General features: G+C 41.0%; 2 protein-coding genes across 11 annotated transcripts in view; one reads left to right on the forward strand and one right to left on the reverse strand.

The window, feature by feature from the left end:
• baiap2b (BAR/IMD domain containing adaptor protein 2b) overlaps positions 1-8,499 on the forward strand; it is a 54,002-nt gene extending 45,503 nt beyond the window's left edge. For 5 of the 8 annotated variants that reach the window (XM_035533759.1, XM_035533767.1, XM_035533762.1 and 2 more), the window contains 2 exons: positions 593-630; positions 2,090-2,985. In XM_035533759.1, coding sequence (XP_035389652.1) covers positions 593-630; positions 2,090-2,120 — 69 coding nt within the window. In that variant the 3' untranslated portion in view covers positions 2,121-2,985. Of the gene's footprint in view, positions 1-592; positions 631-2,089; positions 2,986-6,521; positions 6,595-7,284 lie in introns of those variants that run through there. The other 3 variants (XM_035533760.1, XM_035533764.1, XM_035533761.1) reach the window with 2 other exon arrangements.
• A 274-nt stretch (positions 8,500-8,773) lies between these two features.
• aatkb (apoptosis-associated tyrosine kinase b) overlaps positions 8,774-25,572 on the reverse strand; it is a 39,938-nt gene continuing 23,139 nt past the window's right edge. For 2 of the 3 annotated variants that reach the window (XM_027013062.2, XM_027013063.2), the window contains 12 exons: positions 24,872-25,049; positions 20,037-20,116; positions 18,912-19,030; positions 18,301-18,388; positions 17,796-17,929; positions 17,097-17,181; positions 16,779-16,900; positions 15,967-16,116; positions 12,032-15,551; positions 11,579-11,723; positions 11,209-11,424; positions 8,774-10,870 (listed from right to left, as the gene is read on the reverse strand). In XM_027013062.2, the coding sequence (XP_026868863.2) occupies positions 10,842-10,870; positions 11,209-11,424; positions 11,579-11,723; positions 12,032-15,551; positions 15,967-16,116; positions 16,779-16,900; positions 17,097-17,181; positions 17,796-17,929; positions 18,301-18,388; positions 18,912-19,030; positions 20,037-20,116; positions 24,872-25,049 (4,866 nt within the window). In that variant the 3' untranslated portion in view covers positions 8,774-10,841. Of the gene's footprint in view, positions 10,871-11,208; positions 11,425-11,578; positions 11,724-12,031; positions 15,552-15,966; positions 16,117-16,778; positions 16,901-17,096; positions 17,182-17,795; positions 17,930-18,300; positions 18,389-18,911; positions 19,031-20,036; positions 20,117-20,333; positions 20,783-24,871; positions 25,050-25,572 lie in introns of those variants that run through there. The other variant, XM_027013064.2, reaches the window with a different exon arrangement.

Here is a 25,572-nt window from a genome sequence, read left to right on the forward strand (position 1 = left end):
TGTGTGTGTGTGTGTGTGTGTGTGTGTGTGAGAGCATGTGTTTGTGTGTGTGTGTGTGCATGTGTGTGCGTGTGAGCATGTGTTTGTGTAAACGTGTTTGTGTTTGTGTGTGTGTGTGTGTGTGTGTGTGTGTGTGTGTGTGTGTGTTGTCTGATGCATTTTTTATATATAATATGTACCCTAAACAGCCTCTGCCTACTGTTTTAACATCTGTTTTATCTTAAGTGGACAGGTGGGTGACATTTAACTGATACACACTCCGTCTTGCACCACTGTCACCGTGAGCCCTGTACACAGTGTACTTACTGCCCTCGTTCCAGATCTTGCACATGTACCGCAGTGCACAGAGCTGAGCCATGCCTGTGTACTGCTACTGCCACCTACTGGCAGCCCAGAGGCTCACACATTATATGTTTCATCTCAAATGGCTGTTATAGAAATCCCAAATAAACGACAGTGCTCTTAGTCTTCAGGGAAGGCTGCATTAACGCCGCTTGCATTCATAGTTCTAAAGTTTGAGATTCACCTTAGGTAGACTGTTGTGCAGTGACACTAGACCCATTACTCACATGGTCTTTTTCTGTTTCTGCAGCCAGGGCTAGATGAGTATGAGGCTCGCTTCCCAACAAGGTAAGAATTTTAGACATTAAAATTACAGTTTTGTACAGAGTTAAATCACAGGGGATATAACTTTGGCCCGCAAGTGATAGCTCACACTAGAGAAATATTTAGATTCCGTTCAAGTTTCTTTTTAAGGTCATCTTTTTTTTTCTGTTATTTTACTAGTTAATGGCTTTGTTTTTATCCAGCTAATATGCCATGTAGCTACTTCAAACCAGTGTAAATGTGGCAAGCAAAAGATTGTATTTGCTTGGCCTGCAGCTGGATAAGTGGCCCGTAACAGAAGATTCTGGAGCGCTCAGATAAACTTACAAGGTGGGCAGTTGACCAAGCAGTGCATCCAAACCCATACTGGACACATGGAGGAGAACCTCCTGCTGTTTAAATGGGTTTAAAGCACCTTCAAATTGTGCGTTCCAAAAACAGCTCCTTTCCCATAGATGACAAGTCCTTGAGGATTCACTTTTTAGGATTCACATTATTTGCATGGTAAAACACCGCTTTGGAAGATTTTACCCGGCCAGATTAAGAATCAAACATTTTAATTGCTAAATAAAACTTGCTCTGCACAATTATGCAAAACTATTATTCCAAAATATATTTGTTCATCTATGGGGGTGAAATTCCCTTGTCTTTGTGGCAGCATACAAAATAGAAGCTAAGTCAAACCACATTCTATGGATTTGTATTTCGTTGTACATTTCATTTATCATTTGTTTGAAATAACTCCTTTCCATTTTGTGTTTGCTTGTTCCATCTTTGTCTTTGGAACTTAGTCCTTAATGTACAGTTCAGTTCCTCTTGAGTTCAGTAGAGAGACAGGAATTAAGCAAAAGGCAGGAAAATATTCTTAAGAAATCCGTAACCTCCCACCACTGCTAGGTACTCAAAGGAGCTGTATAATTTCTTATAGCCATTCTTTGGATTTATTGCAGTACAGTTAATTTACTAGAATTAAATTAGCAATTAAAATGCATGGGCAATTGTCAGACCATTGGAAGTTATATTATGTGCCATTTTATGAAAATCATCAGACAGAATGTTGTTTCTTTTTGTGGTTTGGGGGATTTGAATCTCACAGCAAAACTGTACTGCAAAAATGCTATCCATAACAGGGGCGCATTCCAGTGGTATAACCCTGAAAAAACACACACCATTAAAGGACTTGTTCTAACAAAAATGCTAATGAAGCGTAAAAGCCATTAACCATCAATTTTAGCAGAATGCAAACGACAGCATGCTAAACGATGGCTGTTTGCTTTTACTCCCTGCCTGTGGCATTAGCATTCTTAGTTTAACTTTCCTTTAAATACATTAGCACCTAATGCCAGTGGTGTGTCACATAGCGTTAATGTTAGCATTAGCCTCAGCTTTTTGCCATTCACTGGGCGCCTTTTCCTCATTCTGCTTGGTTGCGTGTCTGTGTCTGAACCCAACCTGGTAGCCTCTCCCTCTTTTTGTTCCACAGTTCGGAGGGCAAATTGATTTCGACAGTGTGAGAGGACAGACAGACACACAAGGGCATTCCTCTGCGTAGGACAGACACCATGCTCTCGCTCTCTCTCTCTCTCTCTCTCTCCCCTTTTCCTCCTTCACTCATCCATCTTGCTTTTCACCCACCAAAGAGGAGGAGAAGCGGCCAGCCCCCCTCTCCTCTTATCCTACCATAACTTAGCACCTATGTTTGCCATCTGGGTAAATGCCCAGTGCCAATGGAACCCTACTAATGGGACCAGAATGCGGAATGTTCCGGGTTGACCATCCTCTGACCAGAACCCTTTGGTCTTGAGGGCTTTTTGTCTGCTTTCACTGAGCTCACTGAAATGGACTTCTCGGAGGAACTGTGTGCGTGCGTGTTTGCGTGTGCGTGTGTGTGACTTTTGCTTGTCTTTCGTGCATGTAAATGCCATCGATGTTTGTTGAGTAACAGCACTCTGTGTAGAGTGCAGAAGAGACTATGATTCGGTGCCTCTATTTGAACACTGCACTTTTTGAGTGAAGGACATTGTACAAGTCTTACTTTTCCTGACAGTAAGCCTTTTGTAACTAGGCCGCGTCCCTTTGTTTTGGAAGCTTTCAACATGAGTTCGATTCAGGCTTGTTATGTTTCTGTTCAACCCAATGTGTAGGACCTCTGTGAGTTACACTTTATTCTTAATGTAGTGTTTGGGATCATTTCAAATATGAGTTTTCTAAATTGGAGAATGAATGAATGAATGAAATTGATACCAAGCTGTAACATCTATGCTTTACAGAACTCACCATTTGTTTTTGAGAAAAAGAAAGGATTATTAAGATATATATGCCCCGTGTTACAGGATGCTGACCGCAGCAAAATAAATATCTGATGAAAGCAAAATTAAATTGGCCCCAAAATACCATAAGAGACATGCACAGATATGACACAGACATGGCACTGATATAACACACATATGACACAAACATGGCACAGATATAACACAGACATGGCATTGATATGACATAATGACACAGATACGGCACAGACATGGCACAGATATGACACAGACATGGCATTGATATGACATAATGACACAGATATGACACAGACATGGCACAGATATGACACAGACATGGCACAGATATAACACAGACATGGCATTGATATGACACACATATGACACAGATACGGCACAGATATGACACAGACATGGCATTGATATGACATAATGACACAGATATGACACAGACATGGCACAGATATGACACAGACATGGCACAGATATGACACAGACATGGCACAGATATGACACAGACATGGCATTGATATGACACACATATGACACAGATACGGCACAGATATAACACAGACATGGCATTGATATGACATAATGACACAGACATGGCACAGATATGACACAGACATGGCACAGATATGACACAGACATGGCACAGATATGACACACATATGACACAGATACGGCACAGATATGACACAGACATGGCATTGATATGACATAATGACACAGATATGACACAGACATGGCACAGATATGACACAGACATGGCACAGATATGACACAGACATGGCATTGATATGACATAATGACACAGATATGACACAGACATGGCACAGATATGACACAGACATGGCACAGATATGACACAGACATGGCATTGATATGACACACATATGACACAGATACGGCACAGATATAACACAGACATGGCATTGATATGACATAATGACACAGATATGACACAGACATGGCACAGATATGACACAGACATGGCACAGATATGACACAGACATGGCACAGAGGAACAGATACCATGGTTTTGTGAGAGTACTTCATGCATGAGGAAAAGGCAACTGGCACATCTTCATCAACCTGCTCCTTCATCTTCATCAACCTGCTCCTTCACAGCCCTAAATAAAAATTAAATGTATTTTTAATGTATTGTATGTATTAATGTTTCTAGTCCTAATATAATCTGAAATTCTTGGGAACTAGTGCCTCTTGTACATATTTAAATTTAGTTTGTAAATAAAATAAGTTAACTTCTTTATTCTGTGCTATGTGACCACAAAGCCAATTTGATTTTTAATTGGTGGTCCATTATATACTTTTATTAATACCAAAATATGTTTGTATTATTCTTCTGTGCTGAAAACAATCTCTATTGAATTATTTTATCCTAGAAAATAAATGAAGGCAATAAGGCAGATAACCGTTGTTTATCATTGTTTAGTATTATTAAGCTTCTTAGTACTCTAACTTAGTGAGGGTGGACTGGTCTCTAAATACAGAGAAGCCATTCTAAGATCTGCCGAGAGAATGAGCCTGGTGGTTTTCATTTATTAGACATTTGAATGTGAAGCCAGTCTACTTTGTTTAGCCTTCTGGTACCTATGGAGTTATAATTGAGAGACATATGGAAAAAAAAGAAAAAAATGTTCATTCGAGGCTCTGATGTAATCTGGGAGCAGAAATGTTTGTCTTGTGCACCAGTAAGTGTCTGTGGTTGAACAATGATTGCTAATTTGTACTGTGATAAAGTTTTGTATCTTGTACCAAGTAACCAACTAATGAACTATGCATCCTAGGGCACCTCTGTGATAATTAGCGCTGTGTGCACCTTTGAAGACCGTAAAATCCTATTACAGTCCCTGCAGAGTACGCAGTCATTTGCAGTTTTTTTCTGTGCACACTCTGTCCACACCTCTTCCCAGCCTGGTGGGATCAGTGATTTAAAAAAGTGTCCCTTGGGATTCAGAAATCTATGTTACAATAAGGTCCTCAGCATGTTAAAAATGCCCCAAAATGAGCTGAACGCACACATGACTCTGTCTGTCCCTCTTCATCTTCCTGTTGTCTTCTTGCTGCTCCATTTGTCTATGTGCGTGTGTGTGCGTGTGCGTGCAAAAAAAGCTCTTCCTTTCTTTTTGTTTTTCCCTGCCATCTCTGTTTTTGATAAATTGAGACACAGAAGCAGTAAGGGTTCAGTGACTGGAACCTGCCAGTGTTTCTTCTTTCTGCACTAGAACATGACCATGATATGGCCACGGCCACTGTTCGCAGTCCTGCTGGCCAAACGGAATCTCTCCGCCAACCCCACTTGTTCTTGTTTTGAAATGCTAAAATTTGGATATAAAGATGTAAAAAAAAAAATTAACTTTCAATAATGTACAAAGAAGAAATATATACATATATGCATGCATTTTGGGGGGACACTAAAAACAGTGGAATGTTGCAAAATAACCTCAAATGTATGGTGACTTTCTACTCTGAAAATTCAAATAAAACTCTGTCTTCAGATGAGAGCATGGAGTCATTTCTCAACTTGCTTTTGAAAAAACTTCGTGATCTCCATCTTAAACAAATTTTATTTTCTATAAAGATATTTTAATACCTATGATGATAGCTATGATACATAGAGTTATAGCTTGTATATTTATTGTTTTGTCTATATTGATCTTGAGTTAGCGGCTACATTAATAACCTTATTAATTATGTCTATATGTACGAGGTCAGACTATCAGAATAGTTAAATTACTACAGTAAGGAATACTGTATTAATTTCATGCATGTGGAATTGTAATGACTGCAGATAGTAAAATTATTTAGGAGCAACACAACAATTTTATTACTTTATTCACACTTTCCATAACACACTTTCCAAATATGTTGAGAGGTCACACATTGTTTCTCCAGTAATTTTTGTCAATTCCAACAACTTCAACCTTTCTATGCATGAAATCTTCACAGTAATCCCTCTACCACTTTCAAGATTTGCTTACCTGTAAACAGCTGGAGCAGGCAGATTCCTGTAAGCAGATTCCCTACCTGCAAAGCATAGAAGTGAATGGAAGGGGCATTGAGGAGTGTGTGTGTGTGTGTGTGTGTGTGTGTGTGCGTGCTTGCGCGTGTGCGCAAAAGCTAGTGGATCAGTGTATTTTGTATTTACTAGTTTTCCTGCCAACATTATTTTTCACATCCTCTTGGAGAAACTGATGCTAAATGTTTTTGGATAAATAGAACATAATATGACATATCAAATTATGAATTTCAAGGCAGTGCCAGATAAATTGGCAGCACCTACAAAAAAACTATACAACCTTGTTGTGTATATCAAATGTTTTGTGTTCTGTAAAATGTAACTATATATATATATATAAAATCATGCCAAATTCAAACAATAAGTAATACCAATACTTTCTTAGCTGTTTAGACTAATTTAGGATGTACATTCTTTCATGTCAAATGTAACCAAAAAGTCATATTAACAATTTCTTTATGGTGTTTATATGAAATGCATTTTTGTAAAAAGGATTTAACTGATTTTTGCATGTCACGATGAGTATTTACTCATCAAGGTCTATAGAGGTATGTGAATTAGGTCAAACGTTCAAAAGTAAAGCTTTTGTTTACTTTTTTCAGTATGGGTCCTGATTTTGCCCGCTTTTGAACGGGTAGTAGTTACGCAAGTGCCGTTTGCATTTGGTCTTGAGAGGTAAGAATTTGGATTTCTATCACTAGCTTTTATAAGATGCCTGTAATCATTTCCAGATCACCTTGTTTGCCTCATATTTTATAGTTTACAAGGGTGTTGGGCATCTCTCTTGGGAATAAGGTTGTGCAACTGTGACACTAGCAGCTATTTGGACTGACATTCAGACAAACCTTTAATGGACTGGGAAAATAATCTGTTGCACAATTGTATTCTTTGGACATTTTGCTGACCCTCATAGCAATTTACTTGGCTAACCACATTCATCATCTCTAAAAACACTGTCCATCGTATACATTTACAATAACTACTATCCGATTAAGTTCTTAGTTCTTTTTTTTTTTTTGACTATCAAGTTAAATTTAAATGCTCGCTAGTGATGTCTTTATACTGTCCTTCAAAATCACTATTCAAAAACACATATTTTTTCTGCATGTCATAGAACAAGCATGCTAATACAGCCAAATCCCCAGTGTTGACTAAACACCTACACCATTTATTTAAGTAAAATTGATCGCAAAGGAACACTTTATGACTTTAATTTAACTCTGGGGATTTTGCCATAAATGGATGGCTGAATAGAGGCTTCGTGGATCTGCTGTGAGCATGTTAAATGATAGCAGTCAAGCATGACCTCAGGATGTGGAGTTCCTGTGTAGACTGGGGATCGAGTGTTGTGGTTTGTGTTTGTAGACTTCTAGATCCTTCACCACTTTCATCTCCAGACACCATCCCAGAAGCTCCACCCATGGGTAAAGGTGTAAGCTACTCATCACCAAGAACCTCTCCTCCATGATCCTCTGTTAGGAATTTCTGTATCTTATGGACTGCAGAGTCATTCACAGCTATGGATTGACACCGAGGGCCCTCGGATGCTACACCTTGGCAAAGGCGATAGACATGCCCTAATCAAGACTACATCCGGATCATTCTTACAATAGCAAAGCATGGAGTGCTTCTAATGAAACATGTTCTTGTTTATGATTGATAAACCCTGAATAGATTTGCATGATAAGAGAATCATGCAAGGACTGAACGACCTTAAAAACATACTCAGTTAACATATTTGCCAATCATTTTCTTTCTTGTATCATTATTTTTCTGAAGGCATTTGCTAAAAAAAAAAAAAAAGTGAGACCGACCACAAGCCAGTAAGACTTGTCTAGTTATAGTACAATGCTAAACAATAATCATTATTTTTTCTTGGCTTTATTTTACCATAGAGTTTGCAGTAATACTTATGCAACATTCTTCTTATCTAATGCAACAGAACAGAGGCACAAAATTACAACTTTGGTGCTCTTATGTCTTGAATAAGCTTGAACAAATGAACTGAATTTAATATCTATTAAGACAAGTGTTATGCTTTTTAAGTCATACTGAACATTAGCAATAAATAAGGATTTTTTAATGTTTAGCAATGAAAACTGGAGCACAAATCAAAACTGGTGGTAAACACATTTGTGATTGTTGCATAGGTTATAATTAAAAGTCTATAAAACTGTCTATGAAACTACATGAGTAATACATTTATTGGTATATTTCATTAGCTAAAGATTTTAAATTGAAATATGAAAGATTTTCTATGTTTATGTCTATGTCTATGGAACTAAGAGAATGTGCTAACATGCATTATAAATGAAAGCAGGGGATTGTTTTATTGTTGTTTTTCTTTGAAGGGTTTTCCTTTTTGTCAGCTCTTTGTGATTATATGTCCATTCTATTGGCACTCTCATTCGTTTGTGGGAATATTTATGCACTCCTGCTGTTTCGTGTATAGATATTAGAGATTTTCTGTGGTATTTTCTACAGTTTTCTTACTCCTCATGAATGTCTCATTGTCACAGTAATTACACACAGTAATCACAAGTAGCGAAGTCCTATAAATAAAGCAATTATATCAAATTCTTTTGTGTACGTAATGAGAATAATATATACTGATTTACATTCATTAGACTGAATTTATCTGCTGTTCATTATGGAGGCTTTCAAAAGCCTGCTAATTTGCATAGATTACTTGGATATGAGACATATTAAAGGTGGTCTATTTTAAATATTTGTCTTTTTTTTAAGGCCATATTGCGGAACACTTAAGAGTGTTACAAGTCATGGACAGGAATGTTATCAGTTAGAAAGGCGAGAGAGAAACCACTGTCAGAGAAGGAGAGACATCAAACAGTCGACTTATTTATTTATTTATTTTGTGTACAGTCACTGATCTTGTGACACACAAGAAGGACATGTGTGGTTTTCATCATACCATCATTCATCTCTCCCCTGTATAGCTCTATAGAGGTCTATCCCATCACATCATTCAATCACATCCAATTACATCTGTGTCAAGCAACTACTTTGCCTGACAAGTCCAGCTGGGCCCCTTTAAATAACACGTCTTTGGCAGCAGGTACATGTAGATGAACTCTTCCACTATATCCAGCATAACTGTCATATTGTTTTTCCATCAGTAGTTTAAAATTGTTTTGTAAAATACAAAAATAGTACAGACTGCCGTCTAGTTCAATCTAAGCTAAACCATTACGAATAATATTGCCATAAGAGGCAAACAAACACTGAACATATGTAGGATAAAGCCTGCGTTTTTTGTTTGTTTTTGTTTACATTTTTTTCTTCTCTTCAATTTTTTGCCCTAGTTTGGGGTCCAAAGCACAAAAGTATGCAGATCACATAAAATTCCTGTACATCTTATAATTGTTTTAACATCAAGAAATTTCTTACTGAGAGAGGCGGTCATTGCATCCACCATAACGCTTTCCAGAAAATGAAGTTTATTTTCAACTATTTTCAATACTGGTAAACAACCAGTATTTATTATTACCTTGCAAAAACCTTAATTCGGTTGACATCGGCTTTTCACGTCTTTTTTTTTTTCAGCATTTTCTTTGTAAATTTCATAAAAGTGATGAGAACGGCAACATGTTAAATAAAATCTTTTAAGACAACAAATATGAACACCCTAGTCAGACACCCCAGGTCTGAGCATCTTTAGGTAGCATACATGTACAGCATCACTGTTTAACGTGCTCATCATAAAATGTTCTGTAGACAAAAAGGGCTCCAGGTCTGGATATTTAGATTTTTTTTGTCCGTGTGTGTGTGAAGCAGTTGAAAGAGCAGCATAGATTTGGCCAAAATACGTTAACTTAGCATTTGTCAGTGCTCTAATTCTAGGGTCAAAATTAAAACCTAAAACTGTATACGTGATGCTAAGTAAGAGCTCATGCTATAAGCACTGCATCTTTGTCAGTTCCACTGATATTTTTTCTAGCTTGTACAAGGCAGGACAGGCAGTTAAAAATTATTTTTAAAACATATCACTGATAATGACTGTGACTTAATTTATAATACTGAAATGTAATTCACAGATATGTTTAGCAACCAGGCAAACGTTATTTATGTCTCCTTAAAAATACTAAGATAATGCAAATTATATAAATTACATGGGAAACCTTACCATTGTCAGCAACATGAGCTGGTCAGAGTTTCACAATGTTGCATCACCCTGTATATTTTGCTACTTTCAGGTAGATGGCTCGAGGCAGCTACGTGTTAATCTTCCCCCAAACAAATATCTTCCTAAACAATGTTAAATAAAACTGTTACCAGTCCCTAACAATGGAGCCAAAGGGTCTTTTAGCATTTTTAGCAATATGCTGACAACCCTTCACAATAAAAGGTAATTTGGGCTTTTTATATTACCCAGTCCTGGGGGAAAAACAGCAGTGAGCAAATTTAGATTTTTTTTCTTCTTCTTGTTTTGGATTTTTGCAAGAATATTTCTTTCTTCATCTGAATGTTCCTATTCTATCTGCAAAAATGCGGATTGTAGATGGGGCTTTAGGGTCACAGCCATCCTTCATGATAATGTCTCGTGTCCTTTATTAACAGACTGCTTCAGGAGAATCCTGTTCTCACTGTACAGACCTTCAAAACCGTCACTAGTTTAAAATAGGCATGATTTCAACGAGTAAGATATTGTTCGGGGTTTACACTATTAATAATAATGTAATAATTATTTTCAAGAATTATATGGCCCTATATGTGTCCATTTGTTTAGGGAACACATAATAACAACTACTCTGTAAGTATTTTCTAACAACAATAGGCACTGTCTTTGATGGGATCCAAAAGAATCTTAGAAATGGTATAATTTTCACGTCAAAGACCAGAAGGTCTGGAGGAATTAAGTCCATGCTGAGTGCTACCCCATAGATGGCAGTGTTTTGCAGCTGTCATTCTTTCTCCCCATCCTCACTGCTTCCTTTAGGGCAGAAGTGGAAAAGATTATTTCACATTCTACTACAATGACTCATACATGGCTCACATCAAACCAAACACCATACATTTGTGAAGTTTAGAACTCAATTAAACCTCAGTCATGTCTCACAAATGTCCTTGTGCACTGTTTCAAAACTATCCGTTGCTAAAAACACTATGATCTGAGAAGTATTTAATTATTTTTGGCAATAATTATTCCAAAATATCGAACTCTGTGATTTCATCATGGGGTAATAATTGAGGCTAACTGAGAAACCTGAGAAATGCAGCTTATGCTTCATGAAAGGTGCAATAGTGTGATATCTGAAAAAGCTCTTTTACCTCCTGCAGAATCTATATCCGAGTCAGAAACATGGGTGATGGAGAAGCGTGAGATGGTTGAAGGGGAGACTGTGAAACGGGAGAACTGCCCTGCAGGTTTGCTGTCTGCGACACTGGGTGGAAGGGTCGGCTCAGCCCTGACGTCTGGAGGTGACCCTTTCACAGAGGTCGGGAGCTGCAGCAAAGTGAAGTCATCCTCCCACTCAAATGCTGCACCTGAAATGAGAAAGAGGAAGAGGGTAACTGAGAATACATAAAGCATATAGAAAAAAAGAAGGAAAAAAAAAAACATTGAAGGTGTTTATTATTAAGAATAATTAAACCAGTTGTATTGATTATTTAAAAGAAAACATCAAAAATCAACTCTTACTCTCTTCTGAAATGTTTCCATCGGAGGAGTCATCCGATGCATTGACCCTCTCCTGTTGGTCTGGCGCTGAGATTTTGGTACTCTGTGAGTCTGCCTCCTCTCCCAGTGGGAGGCCATGTTCTGCTAGCTCTCTGGTTGGGCTCTCCTGGAGAAAGTTAATTTTTTTTCCCCTCTTAATCAGTTTGTTTCTGTATGTTTTATCAGCTAGGAAACATTATGAATATTTATTGTTTGTTTATTTAAGAATGACATTTTCAGAATTAACATAAGTATTGAGGTACTCTGCAAACACAATTAACTTTTTGAAAAATGTGCAGTCTTAATGCAAAAAAAGCATTAATCAGTTGAAAAGAATTCAAGAGAGGAATGAATTTAAAAATGCTTTTATTTAAGTCTGTTGGCACTGTCACAGTAAATGCATTATAAAAAGGTTAGTGTATATATGCTGCTTACTTGGTCAAACAAGTACACGGTGACATCATCAAAGAAGGACACGACCTTCTTCTTGGACTCCAGGTCATCGCAGAGTGAGTCAGGGAGCAGGCTGGGAATCTTTAGCAGGCTCCTGAGCTTGTGTGCTTGGCTGCAGTCGCTCACTACAATGGGCACTGCTAGCACCTCGTCATCACTCTCCTCGCTCTGCTCCTGGATGCGGTAGGTACGGAGCTCCTCATCTGATTCATCGCTGTCCTCTGAGTCCCCGTCTTCCTCATCTGCCTCTTGCCCATCTGCTGGAGACGCTCGTCCCTCAGGTGGTGGTAGAGGGGGAGGAGAAAACGGGCGAGTGGAGCCCTTGGTATTACCGTCAGGAGTTTCAGACTTGTCTGCTAAAGTGTCTATAGAAACCCTTGCTGTGTTTGCTGTTGGCATCACATCAGTGCCATCCTGAGATGTTGGTTCTTTCAAGCACGTCATAGATGTTTCTTTTTCAGTTACCTCCTCTTCTGTCTGGGGTTCATCTGGATTGTTGAAGGCATCAAGAATGGTCTCAACATCAATGTCTGCACTTACAGTGGTTAATGGTTCAAGAGAAAGGATGCTCTCTGTCTCCTCAGGTTCACTGGTTTCTTTTGTGGCATCAGAAAATGGCAATGCAGTTAGATCTGAGGACTGACTTTCAGATGGCAACTCTTCCTGATTCCGACCTGAATCGAGCTCATCCTCATCCTTGTTTACTGGGCATTCGGCCATTTCAGCAGAAGAAGGCGGAATGACATTGACTTCAGGGGTACTAACGCAGACTATTTCGTCTTCCTCTAGGAGCAGATTCTCAGCCTGTTCCTCAGTATTGTTGTGGATGCATTCACCATTTTCATTAGTCGCCCCTACATGTGGCATTTCATTGTCTTGTTCTACTATCTGTATAGTCAATAGTTCCTCTTTATCTATAATTTCTATGGATTTCTCCCTCTGTTTCTCAAGATTATCTGTATCTTTTTCATTGTGTTCTTCACTTTCTTTCTCTTTCGCTGTATCACAGTCAGAAAAGTAGGCTGAATCTCTGTATGGAGTTTTTTCACTTAGTGCAGTCAGCCCCTCATCATTGTTTTGAGTTGTTGTCAAAGCAACTGCCACCTCCCTGTCCTCTTGTGGTGGATCAACCATTGCCCCATCTTGATCTCTTGCTTCTGTGAGTGGCAGTGGGTCAGAAATGGATGCCTCCAAAGGCTTGATGAAGGCTTTTGCATCTTGTGGTTCGTGGGGTTCTTTGGGGACAAATTCAGGAGACTCGTTGTTCTCTGTGTCATAACCGCTGTCCATGGCTCTGGATGAACTTGATGGATGGATAGAGGCTGGGCTGAAAGTTTCACTGGAGCTTACTGTAGATGGTAGATCAATGGATTCCATGGAATCAGGTGTGCCTACCTGCTTTTGCAGGGACTTGAATGTAGGGTTGGTGTAGTCGACTGTTTCATTATAATCTCCTGGGAAGTCGCCAAAAATTCCTGAGGTGACATCAGTAATGTCCTCATCACTGCAGTCATCAATCTCCACCAGGCTGATACTGGACTGTCCATTGTCCACTCCACTATCCACTGCTCTGCTTATCTCTGATTCAGGCTCAGTGGAGGTGTGCTCAGTGAGGGGTTTCTCTAACTGTTGAGTCATGGTTACAGCCTCTGTTTGGGGGTCTAGTTGTCCTGTATCATCTTGTATGCTGCTTTCTTGTCTGGGTATTTCCTCTTTTACTGCAAAATCAACACACTCTGGATGTTCTTTCTGTTTTACATTGTTTTTTGTTGTCTCGGTCTTGGCAGTGACATGTCCGGTGGATAAAGCAGGTTGGTTTACCTGCTGGTCCCTGTTGGGTAAGCCTGTATTTTTTTCCGAGACATTATCATTCATAAAACTGTTTCTCACCAACGACCCTGTGAGTGGATCCACAAAGTGGGAATTGCTTAAAGCCTGACAGCATGGAACAGGGTACACCTCTGCCTCTCTGGGTTCATGACACAAGTGACTATGGGAGTTGCAGTCTACTGAAGATACTGGTGCATGTCTGCCATGCACTGGACAAGTGTTGCTTTTGGCTGCAGCTTCCAGGTAGTTAAGTTGTTTGGCAGAGCGGTACGGGAGGCTGTGTTCCTTTGGCCATGCATCTTCAACATCGGTCATTGGCATTGTGTAGTGAAAGTCTGTGTAAGCATCTTGCCTGGTTAAAGCCTGTCTCCGGGACAAGCTCAGAGTGTTTTTTGTTGAGTGGTTGCTGGCCCAGTCCATTGCCTGCCTGTCCACTAACAGGTCTTCCTCTTCTGAATCACTGTCATCTTGCCCCACAAACAAAGCTCCACCTGACTCCATGTCAATACAGATTGAATGGTTCCCTGGCATGGTCTTTCTTAAGGAACCCATCATGTCATAATATCCTCCAGTTACATTTTTCCCTATTACTGATCCTTGACTGCTCTCTATGTAAGGGTCTCTAAAGCCTCGTGGGGGGCTGCCAAGAGAGGGTGAGATCCCCAAGGGGTCCTCCAACTCACCGAGTGCCTGCCTCAGACTCCGGGAACCCCAGCTTTCCCTTTGAGGTTCTGATGGGTCTCCAAACAGGTAGCGCTCCATTCCCATTGGTGGAGAGGGTTCATAATAATAGCCACCATCTCTGTCTTTATATGATACATAATGACCTGACTCCCAAGGCCTGAGAGGGCTGGCATCAGATACCTGACCCAGTAGTGGTTCCATGGTAAGGGACAAGGCAGGACTACTGTCTGAATCGTAGGCACTGTTTTTGTGCATGTCAGCTGACCAGTAAGAATCAATCGGCTTTCCCTCAGAGGGACAGTTTATACATTCACCAGAGTCTCCACTAGCAGTGAGGAAGCTGCCACTGCTGCCTCCAAAGTCAGGGCTGTAAGCACACATTGGGTATTCCAAATCAACACTGCAATCTACCGGCTCTTCAATACGAATGTAGTACTCACTACTCATTGATGTACTGTGAGCATTGAGGACTGGTACAACACCTGGGGTATGTAAGTGTTTAGCTTCATAGTATTGAGGAGAGACTCCTAGGGTCATTCCACTGATTCCACATCCACCTACCATACCTCCAGGGGGGTAATAGATCTCCTGGCAGTGTGGATTTCCCTGACCTAATGTTCCTGTGGAAGAGTGATACGGCTGCTTCACTCTTGCTTGCTCCCATTTGTACTCAAAGTTCAGGCCATGGCTGGTCTCAGTAACTGTGAGAATGTCATCTCCTGATTGGTAGCCATCCCCTGTAGAGAACTGCTCCAGTAAGGGGAAGGAGGAGGAGGTTGTGGAGGTCTGAGGCATGTTAAGGGCCAGGGGACCAGCCCCATGCAGACTGCTGTGATTCATGTTGGGTCTCATGGAGTTCCAGCGCCTCTCGAAGTCTTCTTCTGCTTCACTGGCACCTTTGGCACACAGGTAACTGAGCAAGAGGTGGACCTCCTCAGCACTGGGCCTCTGGTCTGGCTGAAGCCAGCAGAACTGCATTACTTCATACCTGATAAGGAGTGCATGCATGTACACACACACACACACACACACACACACGTATACGCACACACACACAAAGCCATTAAAATCAAGAATCACAGCACCTCACAAAAAAAACCCTCCAATTTTTTAGTTTCCCTGATGATCGATTCACAATGCTGTAATGGAAGTGATTTGCATTTTAATACCACTGTTATGAGAAATGGTGCCATCTGAAAAAAAAAAAATGTATTTCCATTTCATCTTCCAGCAATAGGATTGAATTCATTTTGGCTTCTAATACTAAAAAATGCATGTCTCACCACTGCTCTACCAAAGATGAGTGAGTGCACAGGCAAAGCAAGGATTTAGAATTAGGAAGAACAAAGAGGGCAAAAGCAAAGAATAGAGGCATCTATAATTCCAGTGAGGGGGCCACTCACCAGCGGTCAGCTAGAGGAAACTGAAGCAGTGGTTTTGGCAGTTTTAGCTGCTGGTCCTTCACAGCGTAGCTGAGGACCTGCCGGTCAGAATAGTGACGGTAAGGCTGGTTTCCCAACTCAAACAACTCCCAGATAGTTACCCCAAGAGACCTGAGACACAAAAAAACACACACATACACACAATGCATAATAACACATGAGGGATCAACTCAAGTTAATTCATGATTCAATTTCCTCTTCATTTAAATTGCTAACAGCCAACTTAATTTGATGTACTCCTGCTGGTATTTGCTAAATTGCGAGGGTTTGATTCTCTCCTCGCCTACCTCCCTGCTGCCTGTGTGGGGTTTGAACATTCTCCCTGTGCTCGCGTCTGTTTGCTTTGGTTATTCCACTTTCCTCTCACTGAACTGCTCCAGTAAGGTGAAGGAGTTTGTGTGTTAGGATCAATGGTGTCTCTAAATTTGTTTGGTGTGTGTGAGTGGATTGGTGAATGAGTGGATTGTCCATGTGATGGTTTGGTGTCCTATCCAGAGCTGGTTCCTGCCTTGTGCCCTGTGCTGCCAGAATATAATCCAGCCCCTGTGACGCTGAACTGGATTAGATGATTTTGAAGATGGATGGATGAATCTATGTGTGTATTTTTCATGCCACTACTATACTGAGACTTTACACTTGTTTGGTTTTTATTGGCAGTCTGAATTCTCTAACCTAATTTTCCATCATCCAAATGGTAAATATTTTGCAGACAAAAACTGCAGAACTGAAATTGCTCTACAAGATCTTCTTTTGTGAATATACTGTTTATTCACCAAATGTTGCTTTGTTTGGTCTGGTCCACCACCAGTAAGTTTCCATGCACTTCATTCACCATCTCAGGTGCAATCCATCGTAACGGCACCCAGGATTGGTCCGAAGTCACAAAGTAGTCATCCTGAGGACAACAGGAGGCACTTTGTTTATTGTTCATTAGTCAAGAAAGAATCATGAATGGCTGAAGTTTGATGATCAACATCAGCAATGCGTTTGAGAACTTTATTCCACAAATACACTGATTTTAGTGCTATAACATTTATAAATGGTTTCCAAACAAATTTAAGTATAAGTAAACATATTGTCTATATCCATGCCTTATACTTGCTCTGTGATAGCCCATAGTCTCCAATCTTGACAGTCAAATCTGATGTTAGAAGGCAATTCCTCAAAGCCAGATCACTGGTGAAAATCAGAATGCCAGACACAAAATCATCAAAATTATCATGAACTTGTACTAGTTAGATAAATAGAAATTATAAAATAAATGATTAGTAATAATGCTCTTTATTCCTATCGTCATGGAGAAGAGCAGTAACCCCCGGCAACAAAATCACTGATGCTGGAGTAGCAGAGGCACACTCGGGCAGCATCAGGATATTGTTACAGGAAGTTACCAAGTTACCATGGCACCAGAACCAACAAGGGCTGCTCCAACCACACTCTCTTCTTAATCTCCCACTTCACTATGGCCCACATGGCTCCGGGGAACAGCTGGATTATTCTGGCGATGATTTATATTACAATGCACATTTTTTCAGCTAAAATGTGGCTCTTAGTTTTCTCAGATAAAACATATCATCTTATCTTCTAACTGAACACTGCTGTGTATTCAGGAAACATAAGCTTGAGTTGATAAAATGTTTAACAGTGCAGTGTGACACAGGATTTGCTTCTGTGTCCTCTGTAACACAACTGAGCTGGTGGAAGTGTCTTCAGCTACTGAGTCCTTTGCAACCCATTTGGGCGGGTGGAAATGTTTCTGTCTGCTGCACTGATGGAGATGGGCAACCCACCTGTGGGTGTAGTTGTGTTTGTGGAGATGCAGAAGGCCTGAGGCTATCTGGCACGCCATTCGCTGAAGAAGTAAAGGGTCGGGGGTCACAGAGTCCGCCACCCTGCAGCTGCGCAGGTAACCTTTTACATCGCCCTGTTACCATGGAGAGCAGAGAATCAGACGCTTGTGTGTGTACAGCAAAAACATTGTGATTTCAATCTATTCTTTCAGGCCACTTGGCAACATTTGCTTTCATTAAGATGTTTTTCATTTGTGTGTGTGTTGACCTTTTTTTACAATAGAAATCATTCCTTGCTTTTATAAAGCTTCTAACAACCTGGGCACAGGGGTGAGGTACCCAACACAAGAGAGAGGTACTCAGAAGAAAGGCTAAAATGATTTAGAATAACAAAGGCATCCAAGTATTGTTGCCTCGCATTGATAAGCCTGGTGTTCAGTTTCAGTACAACTACATTTCCTTCCCCTGTGCTCCTTGCTAGGAAGGCTGCAGGACAATGACTAACCAGAGGACAGAGCTCCATGATGAGAAGATAAGGAGAGACCTCAGTGCACTGGGCCAGACACTGCACTAGAGCAGAATGCTGCAGGGACCTGCAGATACACAGGTTATTTACACTTATATAATGCCTTAGTACTGGTACTACATTACATGCGTGTTTATATATAAAGCACAATGAAACAGAGACTCAGAGTAGGAGAAAGGCAGCATATGAGACAAGTTTTAGTCTTCATTTTCTTTATAAAGGGTTTTTTCCCCCACTTATTTATTTAAATTAATTTCATTTTAATCATTTATTGTGCTCCTATTTTCTCTTAATTCCTTTTTTATATTTCATTATTTAATTATTTTAATAAGCTGTAATTATATTTAAATAAATAATAATGAAACCTTTTTTTTCGTTTTTTATTTTGACAAAACCCTTAGTGAGGTGATAGATCTCAGGGTGTAATAAGCTTTATTGTTTTCTTAAGTCTGTGTAAAGCACTTTGAATTGCCACTTTGTATGAAAGGTGCTACACAAATTAACTTGCCTTGCCATGCCATGCCAGGTAAACAAAGAATATTAAGCAAGAAAGTAAAACAGTATATTAAATGAAGTTTGTTTTTGTTTACCGATAAGGTCTCGCCTCCTCCAGGAAACGCATCTGGTCGTGAACACTAGTGCCTGCCTTCAGTTCTTTCACCACCACTTGAGTACTGCTCAGGCCAGAGTTTAACTCCCCCAACAACACCTGGAGACATGGTACACACACACACACACACACACACACACACACACACACACACACGCACACACGCACACACACACACACACACACACACGCACACGCACACACACACACATACACTCACACACACACACACACACACACACACACACACACACACGCACACACACACTCACACACACACACACACACACACACACGCACACACACACACACACATATATACACACACACACACACACACACACACACACACACACACACACACACACACACACACACACACACACACACATATACATACATATATGTGCCCACACACGAGAAACAGATGTACGGATGTCCATATATGAACAGGGGAGAGAATTAAAGATGTAAATAAAAAAACACGCACACATTTGAATGGATATAGCCACATGACAGGTAGCATGGCACATTAACGACAAATAAAAAGAGATACATTTTTTAAATAAATCATGCATTTTCAAATTCCATCCATAAAGCAGGTAGAGAAATATAATCAAAAGAAAAAATACACACACCCAAGACAGAGCAGGACATGACCATTCATGCAAACGAGACAAACACACGCGCACATGGACATACCCAGTCAATGGAACAAATTGAGGGAGTGTAAATGTATGGTGTGTACAGAAAGACAAAGAAACAGAGACAGAGAAAGAGTGCATGAGAATGAAACCATACGGTACACTGTACAGAGAACGCTATTATTCCAATATCATGCACTGGAAACACACTGGAAATCTGTCATTCTTGGCTAGAGTTCCCAGGTCAGTAATGGCAGAAGAACTTAACCATCAAAGGTAGCCAGATGCGTACAGGCCTCTCACAGGCTGTACAAGGTGATGGAGGGTACAGAGGGTACCCTCATGTCCGCGGGACTAAGCGGTGCTCAGTCAGCGGGTGGACTGGCGTTAAAGGTTTGATCTGTGCTACGCACAGTGCAGCTTCAGACAGGCTAAAGCAGTAAGCAGTAAACAAGACTTACCTTGCCAAACCACCCATGCCCGATTTCCTTAATGCACATCAAACTGTGGCGACACGTCTCCGTTGACTTCAGGAGCTGGACTGCAGGTCCGGTAAAAGTCATAAACACAAATAAAATCAATTTTCATTATAGAGAAGATGCTTTATGTTTGAGAAACTATTACTATTATCTATTATCAGTTTCTCTGAGCATCACACTCTGAGGTCTCATTATGAGCTGAGGTATCAGGAAGAATATTATTTAAAGCATACAAAATTTAAATATATATATGAGTTGAAGGCTGAAAATGACCATTACTTCAGAATGTTAGCACAGGTTCCGTCTTTAGCGATATACACCGGCCCAGCTGCAGGTTAAGAGGTGTAAAAATTTCCTCAGATCAGTATCATCCTCCAGAAATCTCAAAACGGCCAGTGGGCAAATTCTCTGCACCTGAGAGAACTTAAAGCCAAACTCTGCAGCACTAATGCAGTACATTCCAAAGCAGAGGTCAGAAATTCCACATGTTAAGGAGTGCTGATTGAGTGCCATGGCACCAAAATGCTGCCACTCTGGGTGACCAGGAACGAGTTTTCCAAAGAGTTTGTAGAAGAAAAAATACCTTCGGGTCACTGGTAAATCGCCACAGTCACGGCCATTCACCTTCGTGCTAAACTACTGTTTTCTATGTGCAAAGAATGGGACTGTAGAATTGCTGCTGAAGGATTACTGTTGTCCACTCAAGCCATATCTTTATCCTGCTCAGTCATCCAGTACCATCTAATAAAAAGTAGCATAACTGTCGCTTTCTCACTCGCTCTCTTTCTCTGTGCGTGTGTGTAGACAGACGCTTTCTTTGTGAAAGCGTGTGACGTATTATCACACTCTCTATCCTGTCTTTATGTGACGTCCATATTTTACGCCCATGTCATGTCCCAGTGTTCCAGGGAGCAGTCGTTCCTCCTGCCTCCTCCTGCAGGGCCCTCTCTGGGTAGAATCAGGCTCTTTGTCCTGACTGCCACTGCTTGGTACCCCTGAGACCAATAGAGACACTCAGACTATTGTTTTAGACTTTAATAGGCTGAGATAGATTCAGCCAGAGACCCAGACCAGGCCTGGGTGGGGCTCTGTTGCCTTATCGACCCCTGGATGCGAGGTGTCTCAGACATGGATACATCACATGTATGACGAGAGATGAAAGGATATGCAAATAGATATGCAAGTAGCTTAACTGGCACAAAGACCACCTTCTACTGGTTTTTCCTGATGCAAAGCTACAAATGACAGCAAATTGGTTCACTATGCACACCTTTACAATGCTCTTAAGAATAAGTGCACCATCTGAGAGCCCAGCAGTGATCTGACTGTGACCCAGCAGACTACAATCTGGGCTACTTTCTGATGGTGGTGGTGGTGTTTTTGGTAAAAACTGATTGGTAGCTATCCATGCAAAACTGCAGCCAAGGGGTTAATTCAACTTCTCATTACACTGGACAATTTAAATCATGTTACTCCCAGCTGTTCTTTCTATACAGAGTATACACAAACTGTAAACACATACAGAATGTTGTGTAACACAACCAGGCTGATCAAAAATTCAAAAGGATTACATAATAGTGTGCTATCTTTATGAATAACACATTCTCTTATAGTTTTGTCTATGATGTCATAGTTCGTAAAGCGTTAAATCTTGTCTATGATGTCATAGCCTGACATGTTATGTTGTGTGCAGTTTTGTGTGTGCACCCATACACACCCACATTCCACACGTTTGTACAAACATAAATGAACACATGCATAAATTTTGCTTGAGTGAATGTGTGTGTGTGTGTGTGTGTGTGTGTGTGTGTGTGTGTGTGTGTGTGTGTGTGTGTGTGTGTGTGTTGCTCGGTCGAACAGGAAACCTGGCCAAATGGGTGCTGGAAATCTTTGTATGGATGACAAAAGACCAGTCTAACCAAATGTTATCTGCAGTCTCTCTCTCACACACACTCTTCTCAGAGTTACACAATTTAAATTGAGGATTTAGGAGAGTGAAACTAATTGCACTGTATTAGAAGCATGTCTAGCTGCATGTTAATCATGCCTTTGTCTAAATGTGGTGTGTGTGTGTTTGTGTGTGTGTGTGTGTGTGTGTGTGTGTGTGTGTGTGTGTGTGTGTGTGTGTGTGTGTGTACATTTGCAAAAAGTGAGAGAAAGTTATTGTATTTTATGTGTGGTTTGTTTGGACACAACATTTTTCAGTTATTTTATATGCATGAGTTTAAGTTTGTGGCCATTGTGTGTGTCTGTGAAGTGTGAGCTGTTCCCTGAAGGACACAGCTGTGCTAGGGTGTGTAGTTGCTCACCATGATGAATAATATTTCAGACACCAGGGTGTGAAAGACACACCCACACATACATACTAACACACCACACTAACATGTTCCCTACCAGCTATAAAATGATACCCAGTTCACCAGTCAAGAGTTCATAGTATGCCAAAACTCACTAGCTGTCAGTCATGAGTTAATGAAATAGACCTTGCATGATCCACTGCAGTAGGGAAATGTTTTTAGGATCTCACGTCACACCCCATCTCAGAAATGTCACCACTCCTCACAATACTGTGATCATTTAGCTGACACTTTTATCCAAAGCAGGTACAACTTGAGGATTAAGGGTCTCGCTCAGAGGCCTAACGGTGGCAACTTGGCAGTGGTGGGGTTTGAACCAGTAACCTTCTAATTACAAGTCAAGTACCTTGACCACTGAGCTACCACTGCCACATTCTAGAGAGCTAGATAGCATGTACAGGAATATCTCTGAGGTCCTTAGAAACAGGGTTGGGGTTACTCAGGGGGCGGGGGTATGCTCGCAAGCATGTCGCTGTTGTTGTCTTTACACTCCAAAGATGTTGCAGCAGCAAAAACTGCAGCCCTTTCAAAATGAGTCTACAAAATATCTGTGAATCCTTCTGAGGGCCACTGGGATTTGAAACAAAACTGAACATTTAATGCCTGTGGAGAATCCTGTTTGCGAAGAATAGAAATGACACACCAAAGCGTCAGACATCGTTCCTGCACACTTGAACTTTAGCTGTCCTATAGCTGCATTAGTGTTCCAAACACCCACAGCCTGCCCTCCAACTGTACATGATGTCACAGGGTTATCAGGCTGAACCACTAATATAAAGCACTCCATTGTGGAGTGACTGAGTGAGACGGAGAGAGATAGATATTTTTTATGGAACTGATTCCACAAATGCTCCTTTTTATGCCCGACATTCCAAGAAGCATTTATGTGGGCTGGTCGAGGAGGCATTATGCAATAGGCAGATGTTTTATTGGAAAGAAAGAGAGAGAGAGAGAGAGAGAGAGAGAGAGAGAGAGAGAGAGAGAGAGAGAGAGAGAGTGGGGGAGGAAGCGAGAGAGCTAGAGCAATGAACTGAGAAGAAAATAGGAGGTGCAGAGTTGGAGGCATAAACAAAAATCTCATTCAAGAGGCAAACCTCCCACTCTCCTTCTCCCTCTCTTGTCCCTGGCGTCTGTTCTGCTCTCTGGCTTTCTGCTGTTATGGGCTGCTCTAAGCTCCAGAGGCTCAGGGGCTGTGAGAGAACCACTTCCCCAGGAAATGGAACATAGAGGCTGGGCTGCAGAGGCAGACTGTTAACCCCTGTTGGAACTCTTAATGTAGTTCTTATAGTTTAGGGGCTGCATAGGGGACAATGACCTCACCCTCTGTTGCAGTCAGCCCTGAGTATGTGATTCCAATTTAAAGAGCTAATATTTAGTAATACCCCATCAGGTCTTGGGGGAAAGTATCTACTCTATACTTGGACAAGCTGACAAGCTGTACTGCCTAACCCCAATAACTGGTGGCTTTTCATTTTCAAGAAAATATAGATATCATGCTAGCCCTGAGAAAAGGAACAATAAATTGTTTCTCAGGTTTTGGCATGGCCAGTTTACATTTCCTTATTTTCCTTGTTGGATATACATGTGCAAAGTTGTACACTAACACAATTAGCGTGTCACAATTGAACATATGGTGTCTAGCAAAGTTACTTAATTTCTGTTTTGTGGGGACTTATTTTCACTCTCCATCCTTAGTTTCAACTGTTGTAATTTCAAGAAGTAAACTGCTTATGCAGAATTGTACAAAACAGAAGTTACATTGAGGTGTTTTTGTCTTTAAGAAATTGCTTATACCCAAGTCCCTAAGCCTCTTCATTTAAGAAATGTCATTTGTGACTGGAGAGGTTTAGGGACTTATGAGATTAACCGTATTGTTCACTCACCAGTGTACATTCACAGGTTTAACAAAAGCCCCTCCCTAAAGCCCCTCCATAAAACTCCCCCTAAAGCCCCTCCCTAAAACTCGCCCTAAAGCCCCTCTCTAAAGCCCCTCCCTAAAACCCCTCCCTAAAACTCCCCCTAAAAACCCTCCCTAAAAACCCTCCTTAAAGCCCCTCCCTAAAACCCCTCCCTAAAGCCCCTCCCTAAAACCCCTCCCTAAAGCCCCTTCCTAAAACTCCCCCTAAAACCCCTCCCTAAAGCCCCTCCCTAAAACCCCTCCCTAAAGCCCCTCCCTAAAACTCCCCCTAAAAACTCTCCCTAAAAACCCTCCCTAAAACCACTGCCTAAAACCCTCCTTAAAACCCCTCCCTAAAGCCCCTCCCTAAAACCCCTCCCTAAAGCCCCTCCCTAAAATCCCTGCCTAAAGCCCCTCCATAAAGCCCCTCCATAAAGCCCCTCCCTAAAACTCCCCCTAAAAACCCTCCCTAAAGCCCCTCCCTAAAGCCCCTCCCTGAAGCTGGCTCCTTCCCTGTCACAAAGAGTGCACCATCAAGAGCTGCAGGTGTGTGGGCAACTCACCTGATCGGGCTGGTTGCTTGGCAACAGGCAGCGATACTTCTGTGAGTGGTTGCTTGGCGACAGGCAGCGATACTTCCGTGAGTGGCAGGACGTATACATCAGTGCTGCTGCCAGAGGCTGGGGATGCCAGCGTGGACATGTTCACCTGATATTCATCACCCTCCGCATTCTCGAACTCCTATTACACCAGGGGGCATGGCGGGCATAGGGCAAAGGTCACATACAGGGAACAGAGAGAGAAAAGTCCAGAGGTGCCATGATTCATTAAGGCTAGATGGCCTGGTGATATGATAATGTATTGTTGCAATATAAAAGTTTTTAATTAATATACTAGGGATTATGTATAAAAAGGCTGTAATTCTCGTATGGTTCACCTAATATAGATGCCAAATCCCTCAAATGAAATATGACTTTCTACATTTGAATCTCATTCTTCTTATTTCAGATCTGCAATACAGAGCCCAAACAAAATCCCAGATGTCCATTTAAACCCCATTAAAGAGACTTTCAGTCATTAATCAGACCAGATAATGACCCATCCTCTCGAGTTCTTTTTTCATAGCTTGTGCTAAATGTCCCATTGTGGTTCACATGTGGGAAGGACTTCCATGCCGTGACAGTACAAAGATCAGTGGTGACAGACAAAAAAGGGCATGTGGGCGGGGCTTGGCAGGGTTCTGAAATGGGAAATGGTTCTCCAG

This window comes from Electrophorus electricus, chromosome 14, assembly GCF_013358815.1.
Source record: "Electrophorus electricus isolate fEleEle1 chromosome 14, fEleEle1.pri, whole genome shotgun sequence".
Classification (NCBI taxonomy): domain Eukaryota; kingdom Metazoa; phylum Chordata; class Actinopteri; order Gymnotiformes; family Gymnotidae; genus Electrophorus; species Electrophorus electricus.